This window comes from Stegodyphus dumicola, chromosome 3 (genome assembly GCF_044657685.1).
Source record: "Stegodyphus dumicola isolate Sdum_Otavi_A_Nest chromosome 3, ASM4465768v1".
In the NCBI taxonomy this organism is placed as follows: Eukaryota; Metazoa; Arthropoda; class Arachnida; order Araneae; family Eresidae; genus Stegodyphus; species Stegodyphus dumicola.
Genome location: NC_140770.1, coordinates 164738764 through 164753238, shown reverse-complemented (window position 1 = coordinate 164753238; position 14475 = coordinate 164738764). Strand labels below are relative to the sequence as shown.

Here is a 14475-nt window from a genome sequence, read left to right as displayed (position 1 = left end):
TATTCTTTGCATATATGATTTTACTTCAGAATTCTATGGTAAACAGATGTTTAGTCACATTGTTCTTGTAAAAGCATATCACCAAGTTCCCATAAATCCGGATAATGATCATAAAACAGCTATATGTACTCCTTTTGGTTTGTTTGAAAGTTTGAGAATGCAGTTTGATCATTGATTTCTCAACCTTTCAACGGTTTATCGATGAAGTCACTAAAGATTTGCCTTTTGTTTATACAATTATTGATGATTTACTTGTAGCTTCTAACAATGAACAAGAGCATTTACAACATTTATACCTGCTATTTTCTAAACTTCAGGAATATGGCTTATGTGGAATTGAACCCCTCCCTGATTGTGTAAAATGTATCCTAGATTTTCCTCAGCTACAGACTCTCACACAAGTATGCTGACAACCACACATCACCAGTATTGCATCATCCAAAAAAAAAAAAAAATTTTTCATCTTCATTGGAAATAATTTTTTTCATAAAATTTGCTGAAACTCCCTGATTCAAAGAGAGATTAGAATGACCATCTTGGTGAATTACTGTACCAAAGGTGCGCATATACAGTTGAAGCTTGCAGTGTTTATCATTTTGAAAACTTTCATTTGAATGAAATTACTGAAAAACTTTTGAAACCCCCTGTCTTAAATTTCAAGGATTCTCAATCTCTGCTTTCCAAGAAATAACTCCAATTTAGTGTCAGGTGTATTCTTACAGTATAAGTTGATAATATATGTTATTTTTTAAAAACAATTTCTGCAGTTTTGCTCTTAAAAATTGAAATAGACTAGAGGAATAAATGAGTAAAAAATTGATGCATTGACATTTTTTGTAGGTCTCTGTACAGATAGAATTTTTTCAATATGGCTGATTTTCTTGAAAGCGAAGCAGAAGAATCGGAAGATGAAATTATTAATCGTAAACGTAAAATGTCTGATGATGAAGATGATGAGGAAGAGGAAGAAGATGGTAAATTTTTCACTATTTAAAAATTTTCTTAATTATGAAAATAGGAAAGGATAATATTTGTATAATATTTAACTATGTGTTCTGTCTCATTTAAAATTATATTGTTCCTTATATATATTCTATCATTTCTTTAAATAACTTTAAATGTTATTTCTATTTCTTATGCTTTCTTATGTGGAACATTATAAAGGACTCAATGGTAAATTTTATTATTCAGAAACTTTCATATATTTATTTGCCCACTCAGTGTATTTTTTGTGTGTCCTTATTACTTTGTTTAATCCACCTTACCATTTTAGCATTTGCATTTATGTTAGAAGTTAAAGTTTGTATTTATGATTTTCTTACATTTAATCACATTTTTCATATTCATCAATTTGTGTTTTTATCAGTGCTTATTGTTTTTGGAAGGCTTGAAATGTTAAAAATATTTTTATAGTAATTCCATTTAATAAATGCACTTATGTATAAGTTATTGCAATGACTAAATTAGCTTCCAACTTGCTTATTAAATTAAATTTCTTTCTAATATATATATATAGAGAGAGAGACGCGCATGTATCATATTGTTTAATCATCATTTGATTGATACTTTTCATGTATATAGATGAAGAAAAGTTACGTGAGGAAATGAAAGATTTAATTAATGATGACGAAGAGGAGGAGGAAGAGGATGATAAAGATGAATCAGATGAAGAAGTTAGTAGAAAAAAGAAGAAACGGCATGGTTTGTAGATTTTTAAACCTTTTTACAATTTTCTTTTAAGATGGTTTTTTCTGAAAAATTTATTTATTGAGAAAAATATCTTTTTTAATCCAAATTCTGTACCATTTTATGAATTTTATTTTTTTAATACGTCAAATAAATATCATAAAGGGTTTAGATTGACCCAACTTATAATCGCTTTTTATGCTTTGCATTATTGTGGTGAATCATTCCATTTTAAATCGTCCTTTATTATTCTTATCGTTATCAGCTGTCTGTTTTTCTATTTGCTGTTTGCTCATTCAGTTCTTCCTGTCTTTTACTGTCATGTAAAGAAAACATTTTTATTTTTAAGCATAATTTTTTAAATAGACATATATTTTACTTAACAAACTATGGGTATATGCACACAAGCAAATTTTGCAGTTACAATTTATAGGATCAAAGAAAAACTTTAAAAAAGTTCTAAGCATTAAAAGTTAATAGTAGTAGTGTGTAAAGTAGTGTCTTTAGTTTAAAATTAACAAATGCTTTCAAAAAGGAATTGATGATATTATAACTTCAGACCTCCTTTATTTTAATAATAATAGGTAATCAAAAATATGATCATTATCATGCTCTAAAATTATTTATGATGTACTGGCCAAAGGCTGGATTCCTCAGCAAAATTTGTTGTATGCTTTTCTACGAAATGTAAACTTAGTGTTGATTTGATCTCTTCTTTATTTGCAAATGTTTTTCATATGAAGGAATTCTGCAGAAATTTAAAGGATGAAAGTTTAATAGTGAAATAGTAGGAGAAATAACACTTCATATCCTTTTAACTTCATATCTTTTGGTGAGTAACTCTTAGAGTGGAAGTTAAGCATTATCTTGAAAAACTGTAATGCTTTTTCTCTTGGTTTATTTTAGGTGATTCTGTATAAAAGTGCCTCAGACAATCAGTGTGGTCTTTGATTGACCATGTTATAGTCTGTCCATGTCTAATACACAACAATAAACGTAGAAAGAACCCACTTTTCTTTGAAAGTGATTCATTGTTGTTTCATTTCATGGCTAATAATGTTTTAATTTTTAATCATAAACCTTATTTAGTTTTGCTGGTTTGATAAATTTTAGGGGCTTCATACTTCCGCTCCATGTGAATTTCTAGTAGAATATAAATCATCATAGATTTTTTTCATGTAACTGCTAGTAATTGCTGCTTCTGGTTATTAAACAAAGATAAATTAATACATTAAAAGTAAAACAAATTTTTCATAAAATTCTTCTGTAATTGTTTTAGCTGTTCTTCCCATGTATACAATGATTTGTTTTCCCTTAAATTGTTATCAGAGAGTTTCACAAACTTCCCATTAAGCACTGGTATTCTACCAAATGATGTGATCAATGTTCCTTTTACCAATTTTGCAGCAAAATACTGTTTTTCTGCAGTGATATAAGCAAATTTCACACCACTTCTAGCAAATTTCACAAGCACATATTGAGCTTAAGGCAAAAAATACTAGGATTTGTGTACAAAAGGTGTCGGAACTTGGAACACAACTAAAAGAACGCATACAAAAATGATGATACTGCTTGAGTGAAGAGCAGTTATGAACATGGTTGTTTGAAGAATGGTTACGTGCATTGGTTGCCAGATTTCGGCACATTCTAAAAGTTCGGCGGCACTTCAACTAAGGTGGTTGTGATTATACAAAAGTGCCCCTTGCCATAGCCTTATTCTAGTGTGTGAAGAGCATTCGGTTGAAAATAGTGCATGTAAGTATTCTTTGCAGGAATTATTAGGGGGAGAAGATAGAAGATATATGGTTTCTTATAAAATTTTAGGCAAAATAAAAAGAGGAAGGGAGGAGGAGAACTTCTAATCATCTACAAACGAACTGGAATATTATTGGTATTTAGAGTGACAGTCTGAAGATAAATACATAGACTCAAACATTTAATATTTCTCATGGAGCTTGATCAGGAAGTCATACACACTTTTGTATGCAGCAGCAAGAGAAGAAAGTTAGAACACATATTTCGCTTCCTCATTACAGAAGTGAGCCACTTTTGAATGAAATTATAAAAGATGAGAAATGATTACTGTATTATAGTGTTGATCATTGAAGGACTGTTTAGCGAGTTGCAGAACAGCAACATGAGCTTTAATACGAGAATATCATCCTATAAAAATTTTATTAAGTGTATGGTAAGATATCTAGAAAATAATCTGCTATGATGTAAACAAACAATACATGTAGATGTCTACTTCCAGCAAGCGGACATAGAGAACTGACATCTAAGTTGCTAGCACTTTTCAATCATATAAATTTTGTCTTTTATCCTGACAATACCAGACGTTATGCTTCTTTAATCACTCAGCCAAAATTACTAGGCTTTAATTGGGAAGTGTGTACGAAACCTAACTAGTTCAGTGCAAAATTCTGGCTTTGCACAGAGTGACTTTTTGCCAACTCTTTGACTTAAGTTAATTAAGTGTAGCATTGAATTCAAAGGAGTGTTTAAAATAAACTTTTTTTTTATTTAGCTCTTCAGGTTAATAAAAAACATATAGCTCGTATAGCAACAGAGCAACCACTGCTTCTTGTGAAATTTTACAGCATGCAAAATTCAAAGTTAAATTTAATTTAATTTTAATTTACAAGGTGAAGTCCTAAGGTAAGTTTTGGTTCTGATCATCAGTTTTGTGAACAAACATGGCTAACAAAGGCTAGCATAAATTTTATTATGAGCTATAAAAATTTATTTTCCTGACTATTAATCTCAAAACAAGTTACAATTATCAAACATTAGTGTTTCAGAATTAAATAATTTTGAGAAAATTTTTCTGTTTTACTTCAAACAGAATGCAATTAAAACTATTTAAAAATAAGTATAATTGAAGTATAAATATAAGTCATTGTCTAATTGGATTAATTTGTTCTTATACCAAATATGGTTGTTATGTACATATTTATATATTTTAGATGACTTTGATGATAGATTAGAAGATGAAGATTATGATTTAATTGAAGAAAATTGTGGTATCAAAGTCCGAAGGGTAAAAAATACTATTTTATATAATTTTTGCTCATTTGCATGTTATATTGTTATATACCTATTGGTCCAAATAATGAATAATTAATGTTTTCCCCTTGAAATGCCCTTTTTGAAGTAAAAGATTTAATTCAAAATACTGCAGTCAGACCTTTTTTTTATTTTTTAATTTTTTTATCTTTCTGTTAAAATCGTTTCTTAAACTGTGGGTTGGGACTTGCAGCAGGGGGTCACCAAAAGTTTAGCAGTTTTGATATTTCTTTAACTTATTATAGTAAATTTACTATTATGAAATATTTTTACACAATGTATTTGAAAATAGATAAAGATAAGGCAATGCACAGGGGTGTTTGTGCTCCGGGGATCGTCGTTCAAAAGGAAGTAGGAATAATAATGTAATAATGAATTATTTATTTTGATCTGGATAATTTTGTTTGCTTTGAAAGCAGAAAACGCAAAGTCAGTGTGTGTGGTGAAAACTTTTCCTTTCTTTCTCCAAAGGCAGTGATAATGCGTGAAAAGGGGGAAAAAATTTCTTTTTTGTTCTTTCCTTATTGCGAGTTATGACTCATTCCCCCGGTTCTCGGACATTCTCTTCTGGATTCTTTTCGGCAAGTAGGCGCGGCAGAAAAAAAAGGGAGAGACTTCGTTGGACCAGATGTGCGATCACGTGACTCTGGGTTCAAAGGTCTTATCTCTCCTGGCGTGGCGCAAAAAAGTAGAGAAGGGGGATTTTTCGCCGTATTAGCTATTTGTCATTGATCGCTTCTCAACTTTTTTTTCTCCGCTGTGTAAAATTTTCGTTTCATTTATTGATGCACGTGTAAATTTTTCGTTTCGTTTATTGAAATATTTTTTTATTTATGTACGCAAGAGAATTTCACTATGAAATTTCTCGATATAAATAGTGATATTATACAATTAGAAGAAGGTGTCCGGAATGCATTTAGGGGGAATTTGATTGAACGGAGAGATGGCAATGGGGATACCATCGGCACATGGTGCAAGAAAATAAATGTTGCTGGACAAGCATATTGTGTTTTTTGTAACTCTCTGCTGAAGTATGGTGGGGAAGGAATCAAGGCTTTCACAAATCATTCTAAAACTGTGACGCACATAAAATATTCAAAGTGCATTAGACATTCAATGACTTTAAGTAATTATGCTAAATAAAAAAATACTGATGACTTACTGGAGACAGATGCTAGGCCATTGGATATAGTGACAAGAAAAGCACGCCAAGAGGTATTAACTCTTTAACTGTAGAGTTATTTTGATGATTTGGGTACACAAATTGTCAAATTTTTTTATTGGAAAAATCAAATGTTTAGTACAAAATAAAATATACTTAAGTAGTTAAAAATTGATATTTTGAAGTACATGGGTAAAATTTTTAAAGTTTCGTAGCCACTGCATATTTGCTTGAGGCGGCTGCTACTCAATATGGCAGTTGTAAAGTTCGCTTTTAGCGGAGCATTATTTTCTAAAAATGAAACAAATTATTTTCTAAAAACAAATAAATGAAAAAAAATAAAAGTGAATACCTATTCGAAGTTCAGTAATTCAGTTGTGTGGTACAACTGGAAACACTTTTCCAAGCACAAACCAACTCCACATTCACTACACCAGAATCATGTTTCCTTCCTTATCTTTTTCCCATTTTTATCCTTTTTCGAACAACACACTTTGCACTGTCTTGTAGGCTCATGTTTCACAGAAGTAGGAGGAATATAGGAAATAAAATGTCGTTCAGTAAGACGGGCAGGGTTATCTATTGTAGGTGGTCTGCCAACATTCTTTTGTCTAGAAGCTGCATCATCATATTTATGTAAAATCTCTTCTACAACTTGGATTCGAAATTCTAAAAATGTAATACATTTCCCAACTACATTTTTATAGAGTAAATATGACTTCCAAAGTATCTTGTCTAGTAAATGTAAAAATATCTTTTTATAATATTTTTATGACGTTTTCGGATTGTTGGATGAAAGGATATTTCCTAATCACAGCGATCTACACCACCCATATTTAGACTGTAGTCAGAAACAATCTTCGGCTTGAGTATATCTTCATTTTTTTTTTTTTTTTATTTTTTGAGGCTGACCATGGAAGTATCATAAATACTGCTCATCAGACACACATCCTTCATCTTCGGTTGAAGAATCTAAATCATCTATATAACGTTTCAAAGAACTGGACGCCATTTTACAACAAAAAGATCCCGTGCACTTTGAACCAAGGAACTTATAACCTCTAACCTTTGAAATCTTCAGTAAAGTGCTGTTATCTATTGAATTGAGCGCACATTAACTTTTCCCGATATACAGTCGGGTTTGACAAAGAAATGAAGCCGAAATAAACGTCTCCCGATATATATTCGGGTATAACAATACGATGCACTCAAAAAAAATTACCCCGAGTAATACTCGGGCGTGACATTTTGGAACACCAATCTCGGGCATGACAGTTAAAAGGTTAATAACTTCGTTTATCGCCGAGAATTCTCTTTCTTTCAATGTAGCTCCCAATTTAATTGAACTCTGCAAACAGTTGAGCTGCGATCAGTTGGCACTAAACTCGTTGGAAATGTCCAGGACTACTGCATGTCATAAGATGAAATATGGGCTCGCAAAAACTATTAAGGAAAATATCATTAAAACTTTAAAGGAGACTCCATTTTCTCTAAATTTGGATGAAAGTACTAGCAATGCTCAAGAAAGTATACTGGCAATATTGATGCAGTTTTATGACAACAATCAAAATAAAGTTGTAGTTCATCATTTTGCATCTCTAAAGATGGAATCTTGCAATTCAGAAGCTGTTTTTAAAGCAGTTGTTAATACTATTGAAGATAATAATATTCCATGGGCAAACTTAATTAGTGTATTAATGGACTCATGTAACACCATGCGTGGAAAAAAAAGGGTGTTGAAACCAGACTACGATCAAACAAAGCACCTCACTTATTAGATATTTGATGGTGACACATGTCACACAGCTAATAACTGTGCAAAAAAAATTGCTTCATGTTTTGATAGATACTTAGAAGATTTGTTTGATGACATATATTTTGATATGAAAAGCTGCAGTAAAAGAGAAATTTTTTTCAAAATCTGTGAATCCCTTGCCATTAAAAAACTAAGCCCTTGAAGAGACCAGACCATAGGTGGGTGTACATTTTATGTGTTTTAGAAAGAATCAAAGATCTGTGGGATGCTCTTATTGCGTTTTATTTTCACTACTTGGATAAAACTGATAAAGGGGATTATTTTTCTTATGTTGAAACTGTATACAATAGAAGAAATATTTCTGCAGCTCAGAAAAAAATTGTTGAAGGGGTGTATTCTTGCTTGCATTCCCAACAACTCACAAAGGATGCTTTAGCTCGGAAAAAAAAAGAATACTAAATGGGTTATTTGTTATGCAAAACAAAACTTTATTGCATATGGCATTATATTCAGCAGTATTACCAGAGTTCAACACATATATTAAATTATTTGAAACAAAAAAAAAAAAAAAAAAAAAAAAAAAAAAAAAAAAAAAAAACAATGCTTCATTTAATACATTCCAGTATTTATAAATTGATGGCAAAATTTTTCTCTTTTTTTATGAAGCCAGAAAATATAGAATGCACATCTTATAATGATTTATTAAAGGTTGATGTCACAAATCCAGAATTCCATCTACCTAGCAAAGTAATATTTACTGGTGCAGAAGCTTCCACTCTCCTGAAGAAACTATCAAAAAATCATCCAATAGCAAAAGAATTCCAAATTTCTCTGATGAAAGCTTATACTAATACAGCACAGCATATGAAACAGAAATTACCCCTTAAAAATTCATATCTAATTAGTTTTACAGCATTAGATCCAGAGCTAAGAGGTAAAACCAGTACAATATTAGCTTTTGAAAAATTATCATCTTTTATGTCCCATATTTTTAGTGATAATGAAAAGTCAAAAGTAGAAGCTGAAATAAGGTTATACCAGAGTGATAGCCTGCCTTAGCTGCTTCCATGGCTCATTAGTGGAAAGTGCATTCAACTTAATGGATACACTTGTCACTGAGTATAGAACCTCTCTTAAGATTGATTCCCTAGATGCAGTGCAGACTATTAAATATGATTTAATGGCTTCTAAGGAAACCTTATGTGAAAAATATGGCTAAAAAAATCCAATGACTGATCCAATTCACAAAGATCTCTTACTGAATATGAACAGAAGTTGGAAAACATATCAAGAGGACTTAAAAATATGTATTTCAGATGAGACACCTATAAAAGTCTCTGAATAACCTTCTACATTAGCAGAAAAGCAAACTGCTTTCTTTTAATGTGCGCATGCATGAAGCATACATTACGCATAGTCGAAATTAGAAAATTGCAACCAGAAAACTATTTGTGTATTCATAATATTTATAATGACGAAGAATTCGATTTAAATCATATCAAAAACAGAGTACATTGAGATGAAATACTACACTTAGTAAGGAATTATAAGTGGGATAAAATAAAAACATCTGCCCTGAAGATAAGGATAGTGCTGACAGATCAACTTCCTGTTCACTGCGTGCTGCGTCATCCTCTCCCCCGCAGAGCAGCGTGAAATTGATAAACATATTTCGGAATGATTAGAGAATCAAAGGATATGCCTTTATCCATTTTTTGCAGCAATTCCACTTTTTGAAAAATATGGCTAAAAAAATCCAATGACTGATCCAATTCACAAAGATCTCTTACTGAATATGAACAGAAGTTGGAAAACATATCAAGAGGACTTAGAAACATGTATTTCAGATGATTCACCTATAAAAGTCTCTGAAAAACCTTCTACATTAGCAGAAAAGCAAACTGCTTCTACCTCTGCATGTGCAGTTCTCGAGGAAATTTCTTCAACTGTAAATGAGGAAAATAAAAGTCAACCTTCCTGCAATTATGAAGTTCACCACAAAAGAAAGACAAGCCCACAAACATCAGAAAATAAAAAAAAGCAGCAGAAATTAGATAATTTTTTTTTAAAGAATTAATTCAGGTAATTTAAAATATTTACATAAAATGTAGTAGTTTATATGTTTGAAAATTTATGGTTATTAATTTTGCAAAAAAAGTAATTCATTGAACTTTTATAATTAGGTCATTCAATACTTCATAATTGTAATTTTTCATTTCTCTCCCCCCCCTTCTCGAAACTCCAAAATGTCGGTAGTAAGTCCGTAAAAGTTTCAGGGAATTTTTGGGGTCCCACAAACACCCCTGCAATGCAGACAAAGGAAAGAAAACATTTCGACACATTCTTTTTATGACAGAAATGTTCATTTTACTTGCTTTGCAAGTTACGCTGTCATTTCATCTCTTACTTATTTAAAATTTTCACATTGTTCTATGTCTTAAAATTAGAAATTAAAGTTAATGACCTAAAACTGCAATAGTATATTATAGTACAAGTGAAAAAATTGACAGTTTCACGCGCATGTGTGTCGGATTTGTGCAATGCTTATGGGGTCCCACAAAATTTTCATAAATGTTATGGGGTCCTGGGGGTCGGGAAAGAATCTCAGTGATAAAAGGGGTCGCGGATTAAAAAGTTTAAGAATCCCTGCTTTAATGTATCAAGCTAATTTTTCTGAAATTTTATATGCAAAGCCTTATGTTTGTAAAAAAACTTCTCAGTAGCTGAGCTAGTTTGTGTGTGAAGCTGTCTTATATTTAGGTCATCATAAGATATTTTTCATGTAATATCAACTTACGTACTGTTTCAGTTATATGTATTAATTGTTATAATTGCTTAGGTTAAATGTATGTAATTAAAAAGAGATAAAGGTTGTTTTGGAAAAGTATTTTGTTTATTAAGTTATATATATGTACATAGAAGCACAGACTACATTACAAGGTATTTCGCTCGCCTTCTTGGCATGCTATCGTGGTGTGGTGGTCTGCATGCTGGGCGCATATTCCAGAGGTCCATGGTTTGATTCCCGGCAAAGGTGTTTGCTCATTTTTCATCTTGCATGCTTCCAAAAATCCTAATGTCTGTACAGCGGTGCTCGAACTAAAAGGGTGTTGGATGAGGATTCTCCACACCCAGGATTTGGCGATTGGGTCCCCTAAAAACCCCAGTTGCCCTTTAAAAGGGGGAGTATATATTAGGTATTTCTCCTGCCATCTTGGCATGCCTTAGTGGTGTGGTGTGGTGGTCTGCACGCTGGGCTGGTATTCCAGAGGTTCGTGGTTCGATTCCCGGCGAAGGCGGTTTGCTCATTATTCATTTTGCCTACTTCCAAAAAATCCTAATGTCTCTACAACATAATAAACAAGATTTCAAAGTTAAAAAAAAAAAAAAAAAAAAAAAAAAAAAAAAAAAAAAAAAAAAAAAAACCTTCTTGAGTCATTCTAATATAATATATTATTGTAAAGAGCTGAAAGTTTAAAAAGTTGGTTGAACTTTGCTATTTTTCATTTCATTGGAATAATTTCATAACAGGAATATTTTCGATAGATTTAGTAACAAGGCATTTTTTGGAAATGCTTTATAGGATATAGGTACTTAAACTGAGTGATTTCTGTGTTTAATAGACGGAATATGTTAATAAAATTTTTTTATGTAGGGTATTATAATAAATATTTGATGAACTCTTTTGTAATTATTTTTAATGCATGGAGCACCATATAATTCATCAAGGCAGCTATAACTTTTAGTGTAAATAATTGTAATTAATTTTGCAATGAATTATTCTTGTTAAAACAGAGAAATAACTTGTATTTGGAAACTATTAATTTGTCTAACTGAACCATGCTGTCTAATGTAATAATGTGTAAAATACAGTTATTTGCTCTGTTGATAAATTTAATTTTCCTTCATTATGTTTTTTAGTTATCATACTAATACACAACCTTCATTGTAAGGATACTGAACAATTAGTATAATGAAATTTCATCAGTTATCTCACCTCCTTGTTGTATCAGTCTCCCATTATCATGCATCAGTTATCCTACCCATTGATAGTTCTCTGCATCAAATGTTGTTCCAGAATTACTTTTTGCATACTTCATTTAATAGCACAGAAAATACAATATAAAATCTATTTTCATCCTGCAATGCTTTGTTATATATTATTTTTTAATAAGAATATATTAAAAACAAGGTTTGTACAGTTCTTAAAAGTCCTTAGATTTTTTGCAATCGATTTTTGGTCTTTAAAAGTCCTTAATTTTGGCCAAAAGCTGCAGGGAACGTCCTTAATTTCAATCTTTTGAAATTTCTATGTATTTTTACGGCTGCCATTTTGAGCATGAACTAGCATTTTGGAGGCTTATTTTTGGTGATTCATTGAGAAGTGTTTATTTCATGGGTTATCCTTTGAATTTTGTTCCTATTTCTAATATAAGCAGTGCAATACTTGAGCTTCTGGGCAAGAAGTGAAACATAGCATTTTGAATTTTTTTTTCTTTTTTAAAACAACTTTTCTCTTTTAGGAATGTGGATTCTGTTGTTAAACAGCTCTAAATTTGGCGACTTATCATCATTTTGGCTATTTTAAGATAAATTTCTATAAAAAAATTTTTAAGTCAGGGATTTGGGAATTTTTCAATGCCTTTTTTTTAAACATAGATAAATTTCAGTAAAATGATGGTAATATATTAAAATTATACTTCAGAAATGACGTTAAAATAAAACATTTGTATTTTTTGCTGTCATATTAGAAAGTGACATTACTTTCTATTTCAATGGCTTTATTATTACATTACTTTGAACTTCTAAATATATTCATATAGAATTTTCATTCTAAATATATGTAGTTTTTAGAATAACAGAAATCTTTAATTTAATCCAAAAATTCTAAAATGAAGAGGAAACTTATTGAGGAAAGAAACTGAATACATAAAGAGACATAATTATTCTTTAAAGATATGCACAGTTATTATTATGTAAAACCAGTTCTTTATAATTTCAGCTTTTACTGTAACTTCTCCTTTCTGATTCCTTACCCGAATGCAAACTGATTAGATAATATTTAAACTGACAGCTCTGATAATTTCAGCTTTGTGTTATTGCTGCCGACATTTGAATTTATTGCTACAATAGAGTTACTGAAACAGCTTATAAATTAAGTAGTCCTTGACTTCTGGTCCACGTTTTTAATTTGACTTTTCCTGTTATATTACATCACCACGAGCTGTATTTGATTTTGTTAGCATAAGAACGTACTTTTATGTTCAAAATTCTATTTAAATAAGAGGTTTACTTAAAACTTTATCAAATTTTTTAGTTAATTTCAGACATGACGATAATTTGCTTCATGTCTGTCAGGTGTTTTGGACAATTTAACTTTTGCCAGATCAAGTGAAACCTCATTAGTTTATTGTCGAGACATTGACAAGTTAGGAGATGAAACGGAAACTAGGGGGGATATTGGTTAGCATATTGAAACAAATTTCTTATTAGAAAAAATTATTAAAGAGAAGGAAATTGATATGAATTAGTCAAAAGGTGCATAAATATTTTGTAGCTTTTAATGTGTAATTATCCTAATATTGTTTAAAAATCAATTATGTGTGTTTTGATATGTGAAATTTTATTAGTCTGTGATTTTAATAGTGCATTTTTAACAAGTATTAAATAAAGTTTAATAGTGACCATGTAAATCTATAATGACTGAGGTATCTACCTACGTAATTTAATTATTTTTAACTAATTGCTAAAAATTATCTTTGCATGTTAAAGCAAGTTATTGGCTTTCATTAATCCTCACTGTCATCACAAGATACAATACAGAAATGTAAAAATTAACGTAAAACTTATTCCTAACAACTAATGAGACTTGAAATAATATGAAATAACTAATCACCTGTGGTGCTTTAGTGGTTTATTGGAATGTTAAAGTATATTAACTACGTTACAACTCTAGGAACTCTATACAAAGCTACTACACTAACTGTGTCAGACACACAAAGCATAACTAACTTTCAGAACTTACCAACCATGCCCAGCATCTGGTATCAGGTCTTTCTCTAGGCATGCAGTAGCGGTGGAAACAGCCAGTCTTCTGTTATGGATTATGCTGATTATGATTTTACTTCTCATTTTAACCTATACCATTTAATATAAAATCTGCTATTTATTAAACCTCTAGACTGAATAAGTGCAGGAAATGAAACATAAAAGAAAAAATCAGCATGAAGCTAACTGTATGTAAGGTATATTTTAATTTTGAAACCTTTCTTTTCAATTCTTCTTTCCACTTACAACTTCCTACCATAATGAGTATTTAGAATTGTACTGAATGCAAATGAATTAGAAGTATTTAAGGACGGTTCAGCTAACTTTGATAGAGAGTGTTATGAGTTCTTAGTGGTGCGTTTGCGTTCTGACTAAGTCATTGTTGAAGCTATTGCACTCGGCCGTATTATACGTGCCTACTGATATTCGCTGGCTAGTTTAAGTTAAGGGCCAACTGCGTTAAGTAATTGTGTGTAGCTTCGTCTAAGTTAAAGCCCGAGTAAAGGCTTTTCTGTAAGCCCGAGAAGAAGCCAACTGTTATTCTTATTTGAGTGAATAAAACTCCCTTCTCGAGTCTATGTGTATATCTTCTCGAGTCTAGTCTATGTTTTGAACTCGACGATAATTTGCTAAATAGTTCACTAGGTTCTTTGACGTTTTTATTATTGACAAAGGGAAAGGAACACTACATTTAAAATGTCACTAATCTTCTTTAAAATATATTCAACTATTATAAGTGTAAAATATTTAATTTTAT

The 14475-nt window shown here is 31.0% G+C and overlaps 1 protein-coding gene across 2 annotated transcripts in view; it reads left to right on the top strand.

Moving 5' to 3' along the window:
- The window catches only part of Spt6 (transcription elongation factor Spt6), a 171550-nt gene that overhangs the window by 44837 nt on the left and 112238 nt on the right, over positions 1 to 14475 (top strand). For both annotated transcript variants that reach the window (XM_085813573.1, XM_085813572.1), the window contains exons 2-4: positions 841 to 974; positions 1582 to 1701; positions 4653 to 4726. In XM_085813573.1, the coding sequence (XP_085669699.1) occupies positions 869 to 974; positions 1582 to 1701; positions 4653 to 4726 (300 nt within the window). In that variant the 5' untranslated portion in view covers positions 841 to 868. The remainder of the gene's footprint in view (positions 1 to 840; positions 975 to 1581; positions 1702 to 4652; positions 4727 to 14475) is intronic.